The following is a 21,787-nucleotide window of genomic DNA, read 5'->3' as shown; positions in this document are numbered from 1 at the left end:
TGGGTGCCTGAGGTCACGGTGCCCTTCGGAGGCGGATTTTAAGCACCTCCAGGGCCAACGACGCGGGGAAGCGAGTTTTCTAACGCCCTCCCGGAGGCTTTGCTTTGCCTAAATCCCGCTGAATTCAGCCAACATGAATTCAGCCGTGTGCGAACAGAGCCGGGCATCCCGGCGACGCCGTCCTGCTGCTTTGGGAAGACCGTGGCCGAAGCTCCCACTCCCCGGAGCCCGCCGGGAGCAAAGAGGAGACGCAGCTCCGCTCGCGCAGCTCGGCTCACGCAGGCCCTCCCGCGGGACCCGCTTCTGCTTCGCCTCGAGGCCCAGCTCCCGCTGCGAGGTGCCTTTTCCGGAAGAGAAACCCAGCGGGCGGCGGCACCCCAGCGAGCGGAAACGGGCCGAGGCTCCGGCGCCCCACCGCGGTCGCAGGCGCGCCGCGGGGCCGCGCTCCCCGGCTCTCTTTGGAGGTCCTGTGCCGCGGGGCCGCCGGTTGAAGCTAAGGTGGTTTCCCTCCTTCGGTGCACTCGTGTTCTCCGCTGCTGCGAACCGCCTGGGGCGGAGCGCGTAACGGAGGCACGTGCGGCTCCTGCGGAGTTCACCAACTTCGTCAAAGACATCCAGCGGTCGTGCAGCCGTGCATGAGCGGCAGCGACGCCGAGGGAGCGGCACGACGCGGCGCAAGGGCAGCGCGCCGCAGGCGAACTCGAGAGGCTCCGCGGCGCTGGCGGACCGCGCGCTCTCGGCTCCCCGTCGCCCGGCTCGGAGCTTTAACCCAGGAAACGCTTCAGCAGCGCCGAGGTGATGACGGTTCTCCCCGGGGCGCGGAGGGACGAGTAGGAGGGGAGGGCCGGGCCGCGGGGAGCGCGCGGACGGGCCCGTTGCCGATAGCCCGGCACGTCCGCGCCGCGCGGGGGCTCGGCGAGCCTGTCGTCTGGATCGCTGACCCGGGGGGCCGCGGCGGGCGCCTTCCCTTGGGGCTGCGCAGCAACGGGCACCGCGGGCCTCGAACCGGGGCGCTGCGGCTGCTGGGTCATCGCTGCTGGGCGTGGGGGACGCAAAGCACGCCAAAAGTCAATACCCCGCTGCTTTGGTCGATACAGATTTACAAGCGAACTTCTGGCCGGAGAGGCGTTTTGAGCATGCGCAGCCTCTGCCCTCGGACGTTTCCCCGAGGGGAAGGGCAACGGCCCCGGCAAAGGCACCAGCACGGAAGCGCTGCCGGTGAGGAGCGGCGCTTCGGCCGCGGGGCAGAGGTCTGCAGGGCTCGGCGGCGCCGCTGTCTCTCCGCCACGGGAAGGGCGCGACTTGTGCCCGGCGTCCCCCTCCAGCAGGGACTGTGCAGCTCCCCGCCGGGGAGGGCGAGCGCGGCGGCACGAGGCGCCGGCGCGGTGCCGGAGCCGCCCCGCCGGCGACGCCGCAGCGCCAGCAGCAGCCAGGGCTCTTGTGTAACATGTCACGCGGCCGACGCTGGCCGGCTCTGGGCAGGGGGGCCGGGGGGGCTCGGGGGAACCGGCGGCAGTTTGCTGGGCCTAGAGTGATCTCCTCCTCCGGTCCCAGCACAAAGTCCTTCCTGGGACCAGGCACTTGCCGTTGGCTCTCGGCTGCTGAAAGGTTTTCTGCTCCCGTTTTTGTGCTCGCGGCCGCTGAAGGACAGGGGTAGATAAAGGGCAGAAGAAGCTACATGTAGAAAAAACAACCACGCAGCCTTTTCGAGCACAAGTGCCTGCACGAACAGGGAAATTATCTATGCTATCAGGCAGAGAAGCGATAGAGATATCTATACAGGAAGAACAAGCACATTTTCATTTTCTACCATCTCATATGATATCATATAATCTGACATTAGATAATCAAAACAGTTTTATTAAAATAAAAAGCACCAGCTAGTCATCCAGTGTTTATCTTCCTGAGAAGGGAACTCTGTCCTATCTGTTCCCCCACCCCAGACCGGAGGCTACGTTCGCCGCAGACGAGCAGGAGGGGACTGCCCCAAAGCACCAAGCAGTGGAAGGGAGCAGACCCCAGCAGACCGTGTTCAGGAGAGCCAGGGAATCCCTCTTGGGAGTAGGCTGCAGGAGGAGGATCTTAAAAAACTCGGAAAAAGATCCGGACCTGGATCTGTTAGATCCAGCCAGGCGAAGGGGAACTGTGACCACCTCTCTGCTGCCCCGCACCATGATTTGCCTTATGGGCGGTAGATGCTGCTCCCCTCCTTTGGCAAGAGAAAGGCTGTAAGAAACACACAGCTGTGAAGACCTAAAGGCAGAGCAGAATGAGCTGGGCCTTTGTGCAGCAACACGCAAAGGAGGTGGCCGATGGTGAGAAGGAAGAATGGGTGGTGGCTGTAGTTACCTGCAGCGAGTTGGTGATTGAGAGCAATCATTGGGTAAATTTATTCTTCTCTGCAAAGGCCCAGGAAGGTCAGTAACATTGTTCACATGTACCAAAGCCTGTAGCACGTTGGTGTTGATTGGAAAAGACAGTGCAGGTGCAATTACAGCACCGGTTTCATGGGATCAGCATCCACTGAAATTCTAGAGTGGGTGTCAGTGAAGTCACAGCTTGTTGCTCTGCCGGCTTACGTTAGACATCCACTCTTTGAGGGGAGGGTTCCCCATAGCCACCAGCTTCTTCAGAAAGGCACTGGGTCGCAGGCTGGGAACATCTGGGTGAGCCTCGGAGTATTTCTGGAGCTTAGCCAGAAGGTGAGGCAGCCCAATGGTGGAGGCATAGAACATGGGGCCACCCTTGTGCTTTGGCCACCCATAGCCATTGATGTAAATCACATCAAGGTGTTCTGGGGCAGAAGCTATTCCCTCAGCCAGGATGTCAAAACCTTCATTGATGAGGGGAAAGAGACAACGCTCCAGGATTTCGTCCTGGTCTATGAAGCGGGTCTTGATGTGATGGGTGTTTCTGTACTCAGACAGGAAGTTGTGAAGCCACGGGTCTGCCTTGGCTATCCTGCCCCCAGCCTTCTCATACTGATACCAGCCTTTTCCAGTTTTTTGGCCAAACCTGCCTTTCTCACACAGAAGGTCAGGCAGCGGGCTGTAGCGATGGCCACCCCGCTGGCGGGCAGGTGTTCCTGGAGGTAGTGAGGCACCAGTGAGGCCCTGGCCCTGCCGGGATCTCCAGCCCACATCCAGCCCAGCAAGATCAGACATTCGGAAAGGTCCTATCTTAAACCCAAAATCTTCAAGAGCCTGATCTACGTCTTCTGGTCTACTTCCTTCCTCTAAAAGGAAAACCGCCTGTTGTACATAAGGATGCATCATTCGGTTCCCAGCAAACCCAAAACAATTCCCTACTACCACTCCAACTTTGTTCAGTGCTTTGGCAAGCTGCATGGCAGTGGCGATGGTGGTGGGGGATGTGTGACGCCCATAGATTATTTCTAATAGCCTCATCACATGAGCAGGGGAGAAGAAGTGCGTGCCAATGACCTGCTGTGGGCAGCTCGTGGCAGAAGCTATTTCATCAATATTCAGGGCTGACGTGTTCGTACACAGAAAGGCCCCCAGCTTGCAGATTCTTGATAGCTTATGGAATATTTCCTTCTTCAGAGCCATATTCTCAAACACAGCCTCGATAACTAGATCTACATCCCGCAATGCCTCAAAGTCCACAGTGAACTGGAGACATGCAGGGTTATGGAAATCCAGGGTCTGGGTACTCTGCTTCATTTTCAAAGCCTCGTGTTCCAAAAGGAGCATCACAGCTTTTCTTCCCGTGTTCAGATAGTCCAGATCCTGCTCTAGAGCTACCACAGGTATGTTGGCCTTGACCAGAGAAGTCACGATGCCTCGGCCCATTGTTCCCAACCCTAAGGAGAAAAGTGAGACAGAATCAGAGGCTGCGAACACAACTTGTTACAATTAATCACTCAGTAAGAGCACTTCTTTTCGTGTCTCCGGGATAAAAAGTAGGAGTCAATGCAAAATGAGAGGTACACAAATAGGAGGAAAAAAAAGACTATGAAAATGGAAGGTGAATTCTGTCTTTCAGTAACCCTAAATGTTTCAAAAGCAATAGCATAAAGGCAAGCTAATGTCCTCCTGAGGTGACAAAATAACAGAGATCACTCCATGTGGACCATGTGATTCATGTCCTTCCTCCTATGGAAGCCACCATCATTTAAGAGTTAGAACCTGGGAATGGCAGACAGGAGACCTGAGTTTCAACTTCAGCTCTGGCATTGATGTCTAGTAGATGATTTCACAAGCAAGCTTCACCCTGAGGGTGTGAGGGCCTCTCTGCTCTTCTCTCCTGAGTCAGATGATCATTGATGGGCCCTCTTGGCAGAACATTATGGGTAAAGGAAACCCAGGGGGAGTCTCACTGCAGTGAAGTGTGGAGATTTGGTTTCTCCCTTCTCCTTCCAAGCTTCTGCTTTGTCTCCCTTCTCTTTCCCCTCAGCACTTTATTGCATAATCTTTGATGTAAACACAAATTCAGTTGCTATTTCTATAAAGGCCCTCAGACACTGATCTGCTCTAATATTCTGCCTAAAGTGAAACCTCAGCTTTTTTCGCTAGTGTCTCATGTATCTCTCATTGTCAGTTCAAACTGGATGAAGCTAACACAGTGTTCTTAACCCGTTTCTCAACATTCTCCATCTCCTTTTTAATCAGTCTGGACCACCAGTACCCTTCTGTGTGCTATTCACTCTTATATTGGGCTTCTCTGTCTGCTGGGAGCCCTCTAAAAGTCCTCAAATACAGGCCATTGCTAATTTTGGGAGGTTCTTTCTCTGTAACAACTCCAAGACACAGTCGTCCTTGTCCAACCAGGCAGCTAAAGCTCTTGTCTAGGCTCTCAGCTGAACAGCAACATTCCAGCAACATTTTTTCTCCAAGATCCATAAATGCGCTATTCCCAGGTTGTATCCCTTGGGACTACCAGTGTGAAGGTTACCGGCCTGATCGCTTCTCTTTTTCTGAGCCTTTCCACCAGTCTTCCCTATGTTGTGTTAAATGAAATGCCTCACTAACTTACATGTTCCTATGAGCCTGAACCCATGTTAGCTGTGCTGCTCAACTGCAGCTTTTGGGGCTAAGCAAATACAATCTAGTAAGAGAGGGCCAGCACAATTTTACCAGTTTTAAAAGTGCAAAGCATTCCCAAGAGGCTGGTGAAGCATCTGAATGTCAGGATTATGAATATCCCAAATAAAGCAACAGCTAGATAAAGCACAGGTTTGTTATAATTCTATAAAAATGATTTTTTTTTAAATCCCAGGTTTACAAACAAAAGTCAATCAGCTAAATAAATAAATAGAAACAAGGGGATTAAAACATTTGCTGGAAGCAGCTTTATGAAGAAGAGCTGAAATTATATCATCAGTTAAACAAGTTCCAACAACCAAGGTCAAGCAAGGTAGTACATTTTTCCTGCAAGCAACACACCCTTGATTTAGTTCTGCCTCTGCACAGCTTGTGTACACACAAGATATTTAAACCCACCCTGCTTAGCTGCAAGAGTATCGTTTCTACAGACATCACTATCTGGCAAGTTGCTCATAAACAACCATTTCGCTCTCAAGTAAACACTAAAGTTCCTCTCTAGGAAATTAGATCTGTTACTTTGTAATCAAATACTACCAAAAATTAATTTGAAAATAAGACTAGAAAAAAATCAATCCATTCTTAGTATTTCATTGCTCATGGTTTTCTAACTAAAAAAAAATCAAAAAATAAAAACCCCCAAAAAACAAAAAACAACCCTTTCACAAACAGGAGCAGTTCCTCTCACTTTGAACAGTACTCGAAGGCTTGGATGCGGACGCAGGGTGCTTGCTAGGGCTTTCCCCTGTTTCTGGTGAGCTACAAGCGCTGCTGTCTTCTCAGACAGCGTGGGATGGCAATGCAGCACCTCTTGGATCCCCACCAAGCTTAGCCCTGTCTTTGAGGCTCTCTTCAGACATCATGGTGAAGGACGAGGGCTTCAAGCACCAGCGGTTTGCCGCGGCACATCCCAAGCCTTGGTGGCTCTCTCCTGAATTCTCTTTTCTTTCCAGCGCAGACATCTGGAGGTTTCTCCCTAGAGTTGCCAAGCGCTGCTGCAAAAGCAGCTCGCATGCTGCGGGCCTCAGTAACTCCTGTTCCTCTCAGCTTTGGTCTTGTGACTGAAACTTTTGCGGTTCGCTCACAATATAAGCAAGCTGCTTCCTCCTGGAGTAAAACCCCTTCCCTGAGCAGAGGCTTGCCAACTTTCTTCTCAAGGAAAGCTCTGCAGTGGCATTAGCCAGTTCAACTATTCGCTCTCCCTGATGTGTAGTATGAGTATTCCCATCTGGGTTTTTGCCACCCCTTGACAGAAAGGCATACATACTTGTAGTATTTCATTTTCTGGGACACAGGAATAGGCTTATAGATAAGATATGAGCTTGCCAAGCTTGCTTTTGACCTAGAAAATCTGTCTCTCAACTTACTACATAACTCTTCAGTGGCCTGTATGAAATGATGTTTAATGAAGCTGGCAGAGAGAGTAATGAAAGCCCCAAGGGCTTTATTACATTAGAGCTTGCACAGCACGACTTCCCCCGGAAAGATTTTCTAAAACGGGGCTATAAAACCCAGGGAGTTATTTAGCTGGGAAAGAAGCATTTCTGAGGACTTCCCCTTTTGATTTTATGGACTAGCGATCTTGGGGAAGAACGCATTGGAGCAGAAAAAACGGTAGGGAATCATGGGGCCTTGCACGTGCCGAAGGCCGCAGAGGAAGGAGACGGAGAAGTGGCCCATGCCCAGGTCGGACTGTACAGACCGAAACACAGCCAGGAGCTAGTGCACTGATTTCTACTGTATGCTCAGTTCTCAGTAGTGTCAAGCTAAGGAAGCCAGACCTGAGCTCTCACTTCCCCCAAACCATCACACTGAATAACTCCCCTATATTCCTATCTTCCATACGGGGGGCTGTTTTCAGAGCTGTCTTGCCAATGGCACAGCTTTTAGCAGAGGACTGAAATCTGCTTCAGACACAAGAACAGAGCATCTAGCGATCTTCCTTCTGGTCTTTTTGTGAAATGTGGCTTTGATATATAAATAAAACCACCCTTGAACCCATTTAATTTCAGGCCAAATATGCATGTGACAAATCCTTTTGCTGGGCAAGCCGAGAGAATAATGATTGTTAATTATTGATCTGTCACATGAAGTATTTAGAATATGAAAAAAAACATGCAAAATTAATTTAAGAATTTATAAAAACAAGATTCAAACCAGACAACCTCAAAATACATGTAGAACAACTCATCTACAGTCACACATACTAGAGAAACACAAATCTAAGAAAATACACTGAACTGTACCGAATATTTGGACTTTAAAAAGCCAGTAATGGAAATAATACTTTACAGCTTGGTAAAGATATGCAAAGACTATTCCAGTCCCCTGTTAAAAATAACAAGGTAGTAGACTGCTGCAAATTGGAGCTGCTTCTTTCTCTATTTCAGGGGATTAATTTCCATCAGAAATAACGTGATATTGAAGGCAGGCAGGGTGCTATGGAAAGACTGCAGGAGGAGGAGAGAGGAACCTTCTTTCTGGGTGACCAGGAACCGGGAAAAGGGGAAAGAGACAGGAGCTGGCAATGCAGAACAAGCAGAAGCAAATGAACTAGGTGACCACACGTGTGGCTGAAGACAGCCAAGGATAGCTAAGCCAGTAACGGGAGGGATCCCACAGAGCTGGGGGCCGCTGCTTATCAGTTTTTGAGTGAGGACACTGCGGACAAAGCCAGCTGGTGGGAAGGCAGGACCCTACAGGAACAGTTGCCAATCCGTTGGCAAGGCTATCTATGAAGTGTGCTCACAAAAATGACAGATAATCCTTGATGTTGAATCTACATTAAGATATGAGCAGCAAGTGATGCACTTACTCCCCGCAACGACTTTCTGCTAATGCTGGACAGGCAGGGGAGCCATGCAGCAAGGCTCCCCTAGCATTCCCAGCACTGCTTCCACACTTGAAAGGTCCTCTGTGCCTACAGAAAAGGTACCAAAGGTTGAGGAAACTGAAGTGATCTTCTCAGTCCCTTCCCACCTTGCAGCAATAAAGGACAAAAGCAGCGGCATAATGCAGGAGAGTTTTAGTTAGTGAACTGGCAGTGCAGTGTCTGTTGGAAAAGGGGCGCTGCATGATTTCTGACCACCCAAAACCGATGCAAGATCCTGCCCTAAGAGCCTTCCTCTCTGCAGTGAAAAGAGAGAGACCCTGGGTGACCTGTGTAGACTCAGTGCCTTACAGAGAGGATCAGCACTCTTTCAAAACATGTCAAGCCCTCAAAAATCCTCCCTAAGATTTTGATTTATGGTGCTAAAAGAATGTGCGGGAGACTAAGAATGTGAAATTGTGAGATCGTGTACAGCATGGCACTGACTGGAGAGCGGCTTTGTGTTACAGCAGTCTGAGAGAAAAAATGCAATTGTGTTGGCATGTTCTAAATCTGCCTGCAAAGAACTTGCTATTTCACTGATATCGAAAGGCAAGCTAGGAGGAAAACCTTCCAGAGAAAGGAGAAAAAGCCCAGTGGGGTGGCAGAAAGAACTAGGTGGTGGAGAGCAGTGATATTTCACATGGGAAGGGACTGAGTACTGCCAGGAAGTGATCAGCAACCTTCAAAACCGGAGATGTCACTTAGCGAATGAAGGACAAGGACTACACTGAGCATAAAGCAAGCAAGCTATAACTGTTAGCTTTGAGGGCTATGTTGATAGAAGGGATGATTCAGAAAAGGAATTAGGAGTTTTGATAGCCATCAGGACCCTGAGTATGCTGATAAGCCTTAATGGCCCTAAGCAGCTTCACCTGGGGCCTCCACCCACAGCCTGCCCACCGGCCCAGGAGCCCATTTAAGCTCAGCCTGTGGCCCTCACCCTCTGCTGAGGGGGGTCGGGTGGGGTGGGGTGCTTGGTTGTGCCTGTGGTCATTGACGCTGTTGATCCTGACCCAAGGACTGACTTCCCAGCTTGATGTCCAGCCTGCCTCCTCACTGTGATAAGGTGATGTTACCCTTGTGTCCTGGCTCTCTGTCCCTTGGGCAGCAGCTGCCCTTGCTGCTCCCTGACAGAGGATAAGTAACAGGAGGCAGGTTTATGTGATTTATGTGATCCTTGGATTTTACTGTAGAAATGCTGAGCAGGATTTTTTTTTGCTTGCTTTTGTCTTGTCTGTAACCAGTTACCTGGGAATTGGAAATCTTGGGGTAGAGAATAGGGAATACCAGAACTCAGAAACCTGTGTGACACACAGATGCAAATGCATAATCCAATGGGTGGAAGATGTAGCCCAGCTAGTTCAGCTCAGAAACAAGGCATGAGCTGTGGTTCTACTAGAGCCTTTCAAGTAGACTGGATTTGTCCTTAATATACTCACTTCAGCTCAGTCACAGCACCAAAATAAGCTAATTAGTTGTTCAGACTATCTCTTCTGGCAGTTTTTTCATTGGGTTGGAATTTTGCAAATGTCTTATTTATTCTATCATGATTTATCATTAAATAGCAAAAAAATGGCAGTTCTAACCACTAATTCTTGCTAGCCAGTCATTCCTACAAAACTCAACACAAGCTCTTCCTGCCAAAGACAGTATTGCAGAGCTGAACCGTCTGTGCTTGCACATGTCCAAAGTCCTGTGCTCTGCAAGTCACAGGATAAAAAGCATAGCTTACTGCGAAATTTAACCTGAATGCTGTGACATCCATACCTTCTTCACAGGGTTGGTGGGACCAATGTTCAAATGTATTCATTAAAACTGACGTAGATTAACCTGCTGAAGTTAATGAAAAGAAGGGCGCTTTAAGTGTTTCCATGGCCTGAAATGAGCTTGTGGCGAGCTCTCACTGCAGAGCACGAGACTGAGACCTGACAAGTAGCTGGGGAGGAGCAGTATTGGTCTGGTGAGTTTCCTCTAAAACAGGATGGATGTTTTCCAAGTGCTCCATTACTTGTCTAACCATTTTTGAGTGCTACTATCAACAGGCAGAGCTGAAAGATAGATTTTTTTTTTTAAATCTCAGCAGTGCATCAAAGAGTTTTATTTAAATTGCTCTTATAAAAAATTAATGAAGGCATTATCTTGCTGGGCTACAGAATGGCAAGAGTGGATCCCAGCGAGATGAAGTCTTCTTAAAATACAGCTGTCAAAACGTTTTTGTATTAGTACATCCCTGAGTGATTCTTTGCGTAAGCACTTGCAGTGCAGAGCTAGACCGGGTGGAGAACTCCCTGCAAACCTGCTTATAGTGTGGAGCAAAGCCAGGGCTCCTGGCAGCCCTGTTCAAAATGGATGAGGCAGATGAAGTGGTCCCTGAAGTGAAAGGAAGGTAGGTGGGATCATAATGATCTAGCAGGATGTGATTTGTCATCTAATGTCACCTCTGAGGTCACCTATGGGTGATGGCCGTTAGTGCTGATGGCTTTTCCATGCATCTCCTATAGGCCTAGAGTGTCTTTTCCTGTGATGGATACTGGTGTTCTTGGCTAGTGTCTGCTTGGGAGCTCCACCCTGGCTCTGGCCACCTTCTACCTTGGCAAAGCCCTGTCAGATGCTGTCTATGCCCATTCAACTCTGCTGTCGGCAGCGGCGTCAGCAAATACGATGGCTCCCTCGTTCCCTTACCTATCACAGCCGCTTTGCGGATGGGTTGAGGAGAAGCATTTTTCCAAGAAGCGCCGCTGGGCGTTGTCCACTTCTCCACCGCTCTCTCCGCAAAGAAGGCGTACTGCAGCGCTTGGGCCTGGCCGGAAGTCAGCAGGACGTTAAACAGCTCTCGCTCCTTGCGGACCCCCTCTGCGAAGGGCAGCTCTGCCGCGGCTTTGACTGCCCGGACGCACAGCTCTGGGGCCAGGCACCCGCGGGCCTGCTTCTTCACCTTCGCGAGAGCCTCGCTGAGAACAACTTCGGCATTGGGCAGTCTCGGCACTGGCTTCAGGCTGAGCCGGCGAGGTCCCAGCGGTTGGCCTGGGGGGGAGAGAAGGCGTTACTGAACAGCCCAGTGTCCTCGCTTCCTGGAGCACTGCAGACTTGCATATCCGTCCACATGGAACAGCAATGTGGTCCCCCTCCTTTTCCTTTTTTTCTTTTCTTTTTTTTTTTTTCTCTCCTTTCCTGCTGAACTCATTGCGTTAGGATTTACACGGCAATCTGGGTCTGGCATTAAAATGTCTGACCCTTCTCTGGAGTTTTCTGCTCACCCTTATAATTACAGTTTTTCAAGTCCCTTCTCAGACTTCAACATAGCAAGATTTCAGTGATTTTTTTTTTTTCCCTCCTCCTTTTCTCAGCTACAGATGCTGCCTTGATTTCTCCACCTCTTAATCCACCGCTCTCCACTGTCACACAGGGAAGGCTTTTCTATCTACTCCTTCTGTAAGCCTCAATGCTACAGTTTTCCTCCAGTATTGCCTAGTACTTGGTGCCTAATGGCCTTTTCTAGCCAGAAATGCTCCAGCCAAGGTCCTGAGCCAGGTAGTTATGTGAAAGACTGGGAAATACACCTTGGCTTCAATTCTTCCCTAACAGCAGGAGTCCCTCTATTCCCTTTGGGAGTCACCAGGAGCACAGCTCTTGCAGCATGGGTTAGGGACCAAATGAATAACACGGAAGAGTTCACGCTTCTGTGTCAGCAAGAGGTGGATCAAGCAGCCACACAAATACATGAGGCTCATTGCAGACCCAGGTTGCTATGGTGATACCTAAAAGGGATTTTAATTGAGAGAAATTAGTTATGTTTCAGACACCCAAATCCTTCCTATACCCTTCAGAAATACAAACCTCGGTGCCTCCTGGGAGATCTTTTGATCTGTCTATACTCAGCCTGCTCCTAATGGCAGCTTGCTTTGGTAAAGAGCACTGAGGAACAAGATCAGAAATTCAGGAGATCTCCATAATATTACAAGATTTTCATGTAGAACCTTCTGTCATCATAGCAGCATCCAGACTGTTAATTAACTGTGAGCTAACTCCAGAAGTTGTTGCACCAGCTCCTGCAGCATGATTCTGCCAGTGCAGCTACCAAGTGGGTGGGCCTGCTCCAACGGGGACCTCCGTATCTGCTGCTCCGAGAAGCTCTCAGGAATAGAGCCTTGTTACCTCAGCTTTCATTACATCAGCTCTGCCGTAGGACCATGTTTTCCTCAAAGGTGGCACCTTGCATCTAGCTGTCGCTTCTCTTGCTATTGTCTGAGCTAGAAAGTGCCAGTGTGTCAGGTGGAAAGTTCAGGAGCAGGAAATCTGGTGCCCTGCTGTACACAGTGTGCTCAAGAGCAGGAATGCGGAGAGTACCACGATCAGGCTGATCAAGGACCCTGTCCTGACTCCAGATCTTCCTACAAGACAGGACAAGCTTAAGAGTGACACAGTTTCCAGAATGAGTGAAGGTACAGATTTCCTGGAGCGACAGTCTTCAGAGTTCAAGCTTTTTACTTAGGCCTTTTAGAGAACATGTGCACCCACAAGAAGATGAGCACGCATTCTGTAAGTAGCTTCTCTTCTAATGTGAGTTCATTAAAGTGATGTTTTTGCACTGATGGTGAACACGGTGTCTACTACTGCTGTAGGATTTTAGTTAGGATAATGTCCCATTATTTCTGAGTCCTTCCTTCTTCCCCCAAATGTATCTTTTTCACCTGAAAATGCTCTTCTTCCACTGACCTTAAATTAGGACTTACGTAGCGGATTTCCTTTTGTCACAAAAGAAAATTTCAAGTTTGTCCCATAAAGCAGATCTGATGGCTGGTAGGCTATATAAGACTGCTTAGGCAGATCAGGAGACTTCATGTGACATCTCTAATGATGTGGAAAGGATCTGTAAAGGGGATTGCTACTGGGAGTCTTTAAGCATAGTCTTCAGATAGCAAACGTGCAAATACTTATGGGGGAGATGAGATAGTTCCCTACAGAATGATAAATAAAAGTAACTCCCCTTGGAGTCCTGTAATGAGACTCTTACTGAGATGTAAGGCCTTTGGTTTTGCTAAATATTTCTATAGCACCTGAAATAAAGGCTCCTTTGCTGCTGCAATACTAATAAGAACCAGGAGCATGTTCATGAGCAGAGAAAAATAATCCAAATCTGAAAAGAAGAGATCGGTGTAGGCTACCCACAGCTTGATTTGTGAAATCAAAGAGGCAGGAGGATGATGAACAGTTTCAGTTGTTGGTACTGCAGAGTAAGAGTATCATCTGTCCGCAGGAGCTAGCAAAGGCATCTGTTTTGTTTTACTTGAGTTTGTTCCTCCAGCAGTCACAACTTAAAGCTAGCACGTGCCATGAGCTAGCAGCAGCGTTTGCTATTCCTGTGGGTTTCCTGACACTCAGAAGAAACATCCTTCCTCTGCGGTTGCTGCTAGTGCTCTACAGTCAGAAGCTCATAATCATCTTCCCATACAGAATTAATACTGATAGGGCCTAAACTAACCCAAATTAGACTGATTTTGCTTGGCTCTTGTGCAGGCCAACAATGCTTTCATACTCTGAGAAGAAGACAGAGGTCAATCAACAGATGTGATCAGAAAGCAAGGGAAGATTATAAAAGGGGAGCGTCAATGACGCCTGCTGCGCAGGGGATCAACTCCCGTGCTGTTCTCCAGCCTGCCACGAGCAATTACGGCAATTTTTCAATTTTGTGATGCCATCGAGTGGACAAATTATGAAATGCAGCTTTGAATTAGTGCAGTGATTATCAAGAGCAGCTAATGAAAGAATGTCCCCCTTGTCTCTGCAGATTTAGCTCCTGCCTGTTCTTCCCTTCTAAAAAAGGCTTGCAAGTGTAGTTTTTTTTTTTTTTTTTTTTTTTTTTTTTTTTTTTCCTGACTAGGCAAATTTGTCTGAAGAAGGTTAGGAGGATACACTCACTGGCTAACCTGCACTATATAATTCTTGTTTTTCACTGGAAAATCGAACTTAGACTCAATGCTCCCCTCTGGGTACTCCTGTAGCAGCTTAGTCAGAGCTGACTACGGGAAGGTGTTCCTCATTAGGAGGTGCTTTCCTGACATACCTACCATGCAGGTAGCTCTGTCAACTGTGTATTGACTCAATAATCGAGGAAGCCTTGCTTCAGTAAGGCCAATCATCTGAGGCTGATCTCTTCCCTTTAGATACTGCAGCTCCAGCAATGATAAAGGTTTAGAAGAAAATTTCTGAATTGATTCTTGGAGACTGATCTGTCAGCACAACCCTCCTGGGCCTGAAATAGAAATTCCTTCAGTAGCAGAACTAGTTATTTAGCCAAACTGCTCTGCAAGAAGCCAACAATTGCAAAGCTCACATTAAAAAAAAAAAAAAAAAAAAAAAAATCTTATTGGAAACTAAATGCTGGATGCCATACAAAGATAGCGGACTTCTGTGATGGCGGGGTGGCGGGGAGAGTTTGTGCAACTGTCTCTGGTATCCTTAACATCATCTGAAAAACATTCACTGAAACCTGAACTCACACAGGAACAAAATTCAGAGCAGTTACACAAGACTGTCACATCTTTTCTGCAGCCCTGTACGTTTGTGCTTGAGATACAGAACTGGATGTGCTGGTTTGCCTTTACATGGCAGGAGAATTATACTAACTTTGGGCAAAGGCTAAAGCCAGAAATGATCCAAATGAATGTAGGGGCTCCGGGAACCCCATTCTTTCAACTTGACAAGTAATCTGCAACTAAATAGTGCACCAAAACTTTTCATGTTCTGCAACAGGGCTTAATGATAAATTTTCCAAGAAGGTGGGAAATCAGATTAACTAACTCTTTCCAGTGTTTTTACTGTTAAAACACATACTGCAAATGTCAGTAAAGCTGTTGGAAAGGGTCTGAAAGCAGCTTTTTAAAGTTCTATCCAAATCAGTATCTAGTGTGATATGAAACACCCTCAGTCACACTGGAATTTATTACTGGCATAACTTAAAACAGCAATAAACTGATGGCAAGGCTACAACAAATAATGAATAGGCCTAGAAGAGACAGAGAACCTGCGGGACATCCAGCTAGGATCTTTGTTTGCTTATCCCATTCTTGAAAGAATTATTTTTTTCTTCCTAGTGACAATTTCCAGTGAAGATGAAGCTAAACAAGAGGAACTTGCCAGTAATGGCAGTGGACATGTACGATCCGAAAAGTGAGTTACACCAGGATGCTTGCCAATTCTAGCAATGTATCTGTTACTCATTTTATGATGCACTCTTTCTGTCATCAATAGTGGTATATTACAAAAGGCATCATTTAGAAGCCAGAGGGTACATCAGAGAGCACATAGTATTTGGGGGGGGGGGGGCAATTTCCCTAGAAAAGTAATAATATTTCACTACTCTCCCAACAGATGGAAAAGAGAAATGGAGAAATCCCATTCAGAACAGACAGACAAGATCAGTGACCCAAAGTGTCTTTGCTTTTCTTGTAAGCCCTAGTAAAGTACATCACTCGTTTCTTTTTAAAACATAGTATTTGAATAGTTGGGTATATATGGGAAAAGAGAAATGAAGATTGCTTACATTGCAAGTTCTTCTTCATTAAAAATGAAACTCAAAAATATGGTAACCTGAACACAGTGAGAGGAAAGAACATCTATTACAGAAGACCCAGCCAAGGAACATCCTTTGGCACCTGTCTGGCAAAATCCCATGTCGCAGCTAAGAAGTATGCAAGATACCGATCTAGATGAATAGCCCATGTATTGAACAACCTCAAAAATAAAGTGCACTGTCATCTAGGACAAAGCTCAGGCTGCTTCAGCTTCTAGCATGGGAGAAGCATTTCTACAGGGAAGGAAAAAATCTTGTTTCTAGTGAGGAGAACTGCAGGAGGAAAAGAGCACCCTAGCTTGAAAGAGCATCACCTATAAAGGTCATGAGAAAAGACTGGAAAGTTTTTTGCTTCCTTCCATGCATTTTTTGTGAAGAGCTCCAGATGCAATCCTGACAGACTGAAAGGTGCACATCTCCCAGGGTATAAGAAGGTTAATAGTGGAGAAATGTCATGCCTTCTCTTAAGGTGAAACTCCTCATGCTGCACAGGGCATGTTCCTCTTCTGATGTTAACTCCAGTGAATTTGATCTTGTTACTTCTAGGGTGGAAAAGAATTTCTTCACATACCTCCCATCTCCACAGGCCATTTTCTAATGAAGTCATTAAAGGATTAGGGAGAGTCACTTATGGACTCATGGGCCATTAAGTTCAGCTGAAGATATACCAGTCCCTCCACTGGAAGGAGAAAGTTATTTTTGATCAGCCATTATCAATTGGGCAACCAAACTACATACAATACTAACTCAGACTGTCATCCCAAACTATGTATGGAAAGAGCACATATTCCCCCAAATCAGCTGTGAGTGAGCGGGCAGACCACAAGGTCATGTGAGTTTGGATATACAATTAAGAAGCATGAGGACTCCAGGTAAATCTCTACCTCTCTGAATCCTCACTTGAATTTTTGCAGTTCACCAACAGCTCTGAGTTTTTTCCCTTCAGACATTTCACAGAAAACAAATTTGCTAGATAATTTTCTTCTGTACGGATTCCAAAACCCAGTGGAGAAGAAGGGAGCATATGGAGTAGAACAAACTAGTGGGCTTTGTTCTGACTCTTTGTTTCTGCCCCGAAACCTCACCAATGATTTCTTGGCATTGCTACAATTGTTTCCTTACCAACCACTTTGTTTGCCAAGTGAATTGCTGCCTCAGCTGTGTTGTCTTCCACAACTTCATCAACCATGCCCAGCTTCAGTGCCTCAGTTGCTGGAACATGTCTTCCTGTGATAAAAAGAGAAACAAAGTGACTTCGGTGGGGCATTGTAAGTGATTTCAGTCCTTTCCATCTGATCAAACAGCTGTGTAGCTAGTTTCAAATCTGAGCGATCATCTTCATGCACGGAGAAATGCAATACTAACTCTGTGCTTCAGGAGAACATAAACATGTCCCTTTCTAAGTGCATCATTAGGGGAGACAAGTTGAATTTCAATTCAAGCAGCTTCATATGTGTAAAACAAAAACTCCTGTTTCGTTAGACCAAATTGCTGGTATAGCTCAGTGCCACACCCTCATATTCAGAGCCAGGCCAAGACACAGTACTTTACCTGTTGTGATTATATCCAAAGCTGCTGGTATCCCAATCAGTCGGGGTAGCCGCTGAGTGCCTTCAGCACCTGGAAGGAGCCCAATGGTGACCTCTGGTAAACCCATCCGGGCCTAAAGCAAAGCCAGATTCAGCAACAGATCTGATTGATTAGCAAGAACAATAAATATGAACTCAGCAGAGATGAGGAAAGAGAAGCAGCCCTGATTCACAAGCTGCTCCTCTAGGAAGCCTCCAAAACACTGTTCAGTGTAGAAACCTCATCATCGCTTTCTGCAACACAAGACACTTAAAACAAAAGCCTACTCAACCTTTGCAAGAACTTGTGTACAAAGGCAGCAGAGGTGACACCGCCCTTCAGCAAAGGTGTGTGTGCTAGCACAACGCCGGAGGAGCACTACGGGGCCCACAGCATCCTCCAGGCCGAGATGCACGTGCAAACTGGTGCTTTCTGCTGAGCAGCTTTGACAAGTCAGGCAGTCAGCATTGTTACCAAATGCTCAAGGGCACTCTGTGACCTAGCTGTTACCTATCTCCCTACCCTAATTCTTTGAAATTTAGTGAAGGGAAGATTGCTACCACTTTCATACTGAAATTTTAACTGACCTTCAGTGCTCAAATGCCTCTTGGTACACCTGACCTTTGGTAGGACTGATACTAGAGAAGCCATGGCAACAGAAAAGGGGCAGAGCAGTGTCTTGCATTCTCTTAAAAATCTATTCAGATATTGCGGCCATTTAAAAAACCCCACAATTTGCATATTTCCCATTGAGTTCTTAAGAGATCTGAAATCATTTTAAGACTGCTTTTTCCAGCATCCATCTGAGGTGGCATATAGGGTGATGTGCACTACCTCAGTATAGGATTCTGGCAAACCCTGCAGGCATGGAGGAGAGGCTGCAAAGGTAAGGGGATGCCCCTATCTGTGATGAGTCTCTATAAGGAGACCAGGTGCCATTAAAAGGCAGTTCATCATTCCTGAATCCTAAGGGAGGGAGCTGAAGAAATACTGGATCACTCTTCAGAAGACTTTAAAAAAAACTGTCTGTTGGTCAGAGTGTTTCCTGAGGAACCTGAGCCCAACGGGAGTCAAAAAGCAAGCGGTCCACGCGAGCTGAGCTTCAACCACCTGCTGAGACTAGGCTGCTAGCAGAAAGAAATGCAAAATTCACAGGGCTGGGGAGAAAAGTAAGCAAGAGCAGGTCAGGCTGCGTGAGCCAGTGAGACGGGCACCGCTCTGGATACAGCTGTCTGCCTCAGAAATCGGGTAACGGCTGCTTTACTGAAACCCAAGGCAAGTTAATGCTTAGACTTACTGAAGTGCTGGTGCAGCCATTTTACTCTACTAGTTACAAATCAATTCTGCACTTAAAAAGGAATTGCAATTAGCTGTTTAAGAAGACTAATGACAGAATAGCAAGGGCAGAGCAATAGGTGAAAAACATCTGAGCAACCCGAGACGCACAGCTGCAGCTCTTGTGCTAAAGCCCCCACAAAGCACTCTGCCCCACTGCTCTCCATGAGCAGCCTCCCACCCCGTACGTATCCATAGGCTCCAGATGCCTTCAACCTCCCTCGTTCACCACATGCGTTACCTGCACATGTGCAACGCGGTAGTGACAGCCAAGTGCCACCTCCAGGCCTCCACCCAAGGCAACGCCTTCAATGGCAGCCACCACAGGTTTCTCACTCCTTTCTATGAGAGAGATTACGGAGGCCAAGCCAACACCCTGTCTCTGTTGAGGAGCAGAAAATCCTCGAATGTCAGCTCCTGTGGAAGCACAAACACAAAGAGATGAAGAGGAATTGTGGAAGGTGGGGACTGGAATGACCCTTCCCTCGGTGCCATTAAACATTGGTGCTCATAGATGATGGAGTCCCTGAAGAGAGGGGTTAACAGGAATTAACCTTTCTTGGGATCTGCTGCAGGAAATCCTGCAGGAAATCCTCTTTAGAGAGCTCAGGGGAAGGCTAAGTACAAAAACACGTTATACCTGTAAAGGTCGTGCAAGTTCTGCAGCCATTCTCAGAGACATGCTTGTTTAAAAAAAAATAATAAAATAAAGAAGAAGAAGAGATTGAGTCTGGAGGAATTAAGCTCAAGTTACTACTAACAAGCAATGTTGAGTGCTGCAGGAATTCCCTAGCTTCAGAAACCCATCACAGGTTTCAAAAACCACAGAAGATCTGTTCTTCACCATTGCACTATCCCAGGCACATTCCATATGCTGGACCAGTTGTTGGTCCAGAGATTGTGCAGAAACAAAGCCACAGAGGGCAACACTGCACCAGTATGTCAGGGAGAGGAGACACAGTCCAAGCTGTTGCCTGTTCTAGCATGCATGCACCAGCTCACTTCTGACCTGGAGGGGCTCTTAGACCCACTTCTTCTGTGCTGTTTGGCAACTGTGGCACAGCAGAGTAGAAGCAGCCCACTGTCCTATGGCTGTTTCCAGCCAAATCAGGACTTGTGGTGTTTTCCCAGCAGTGTTACAGGGCAGGGAGCCTCCCAACATGAGGGACTGACAATTTTTCCTCTTGTTCCCAACATACATTTGAAGAAAAACGTCTTACCTGCGCTGAATTTCCCATTTTCGCCACAGATCATAATAGCTTTGACTGAAGGATCTGAATCCGCTCTCTTCAGTCCGTCCTCCAACGCCTGGATAACTGTGAAACTGAAATAAATTAAAGATTCAGTGAATAAGGGTCAACTGTGTTAGCTTCCTAAGAAGTCTGTGCTGCAAACACCAACACCAGGTGGCCCAGTGAAAATGAACGGTAAGTCCAACCGAGTCTCGTCTGGCCGCTCTTCTGCCATCGCCTGGCCGGGGGGGGTCTCTCCGATCAGCAGACTCCCACTCGCTTCAGTGGAAGGTGCCAAAAGCCACCGAGCTCGTCACAACTGACCTGTCATTCAGCTGCTGGAGAGTTTTCTTGTGGCTTCCAGAGCAAACAGCACAGGGCAATGCTCTTTTGAAAAAGGCTTTATGAATTAAACATCTGCATTTTGAGGAAAACAGCTTAGCATAATTTAAAAGTGATTAATGCTAAAGCACTGACAATCTAAGAACTTTTTAAAAGGGAAATGAGCTCCACGCATAAAGAACGATCTTTCAAACAGCCTGACACAGAGGTCTGTGTACAGTCCATTTCTGAGCTTGTGTGAATCTGGACCTAAAATACTAAGTCGAATTTCTTTTTTTGTATCTCATCAGAACATTTTTCCAGACATAAGCAATAAATGCAGCCAGCAAAGAATTAACAAAGAACTTCAAAATTAAACATTAAAAATATAAATAGTATTTTTACAAACCAGCTCTTTTAAAAATCTGACCTGACTTTAAGTCCCTTCGGCACATGAAGCTTATGAGCTATATATATACGTATATATATATATATATTTATGTATGTATGTATGTGTGTGTGTGTGTGTATACACATATATAGAGAGTATAATCTGTTTTAGAAGATTGACAACAGAGAAGCCAGGACATAGAAGCAGGAGCATGAGCACGTTAAATGAGGCTTTTTATTAATGTAGATATTAATACACATTTCATATATATAATATTTATAATATTTATATACTAATATGTTCATATGCCCACACTTATAAATATGTAAGTGTATGTATAGTGTATATCTTGCATGTGTGGATAATACCTCTGACTGACGCCTGGCTTTTCCGGGCACTCGGCTAAGCTTTACACAGGCTTTCAGCCTCCGCAGCCTCTTCCTCTCCTCGCTGCTGACATGCCACATGCAGCTCTTCTCACACCTCCCCCTTGATCCTCCTCGCACCCAGATTTCTTTCCAGGGAACCTCAGGTGTTTCGCCTGCCCTTCCTCTAAGATGCCCTTCATCTGCTCCAGGCAGAAGGCGACTTCATCCAAGGAGCGCGCGGGCACTGAGCCCCATCTCCTCTGCCTCTCCTGCGGCACCAGCAGCTCAGCCAAAGGAAATGCCACAGTTTTTTTTGCCCACAGCAATTGAACGAAATAAAACAGCAGAGAAATCTCAGCTATCTGTAACAAACCTCTGGTCAGGATGGCACGAAAGACCAAAAGAAATGAGGGATAGGAAGCAGCTAATAAAAATGAGAGAAAGGTCTTAGAAAATAGGAAGTGAGCATAGAAAAGAGAATCGGATTAAGCAGCTTTATCACAGTTTACAAAATAAATCTTGTTTAATCATCTAAGGCAGGAGTTGATGCAAGGGGAACAAATAAACACAGCTTTTGCTCCCATGTAATTGAGCAGGATTTCTGGAGCAAGGAACGGTGAATCAAATCCACGATCCATCTCGGCCCTCATTCCTGTCCAGAAGGAGTTGACAAAGCAAAATTCAACAAATGTACCTATATATGTGTGTATGTGCAAGCTGGACTGTAACAAGCCGCTGATAAAATATTTTGCACAGCTATTGAAACTACCCCTATTTTGTTTAAATCTTTTTTTATTCAAACTTACTTGAAATTCAGGTTTCTAAATTTTGAGGCTGACATTTGTTTTCCAAACTGCGCTTGAAACACGGCACAGGGCTTAATAAGTTCCCCGGCTGCAGTTACTGAGGTCAGGCAAGCGAGCGATCCTCCTGGGGAATCGATACTGCCACAGAGAACATTTCCCGCCTCAAGTCGCCGGCGCGGAGGCCAGCGAGGCCGCGGGCGAGCGCCGGCTCTCGACACCGCCTCGGCGAGCGCCCGCGGCCCCGGGGAGGCCCTCCC

At 47.1% G+C, this 21,787-nt stretch overlaps 1 protein-coding gene across 1 annotated transcript in view; it reads right to left on the bottom strand.

Annotated features, from left to right (window-relative positions):
* Positions 1-2,000: 2,000 nt before the first annotated feature.
* The window catches only part of EHHADH (enoyl-CoA hydratase and 3-hydroxyacyl CoA dehydrogenase), a 25,943-nt gene continuing 6,156 nt past the window's right edge, over positions 2,001-21,787 (bottom strand). The window contains exons 2-7 of the mRNA XM_085303905.1: positions 19,633-19,736; positions 18,654-18,829; positions 17,060-17,171; positions 16,631-16,735; positions 10,618-10,959; positions 2,001-3,823 (exon numbers count right to left, since the gene is read on the bottom strand). Coding sequence (XP_085160031.1) covers positions 2,553-3,823; positions 10,618-10,959; positions 16,631-16,735; positions 17,060-17,171; positions 18,654-18,829; positions 19,633-19,736 — 2,110 coding nt within the window. The 3' untranslated portion in view covers positions 2,001-2,552. The remainder of the gene's footprint in view (positions 3,824-10,617; positions 10,960-16,630; positions 16,736-17,059; positions 17,172-18,653; positions 18,830-19,632; positions 19,737-21,787) is intronic.

This window comes from Rhea americana, unplaced genomic scaffold (assembly GCF_003343005.1).
Source record: "Rhea americana isolate MKP2758 unplaced genomic scaffold, rheAme1 scaffold_200, whole genome shotgun sequence".
Classification (NCBI taxonomy): Eukaryota; Metazoa; Chordata; class Aves; order Rheiformes; family Rheidae; genus Rhea; species Rhea americana.
The sequence above is the reverse complement of the archived record's forward strand: the minus strand, read 5'-3'. Positions and strand labels throughout refer to the sequence as shown.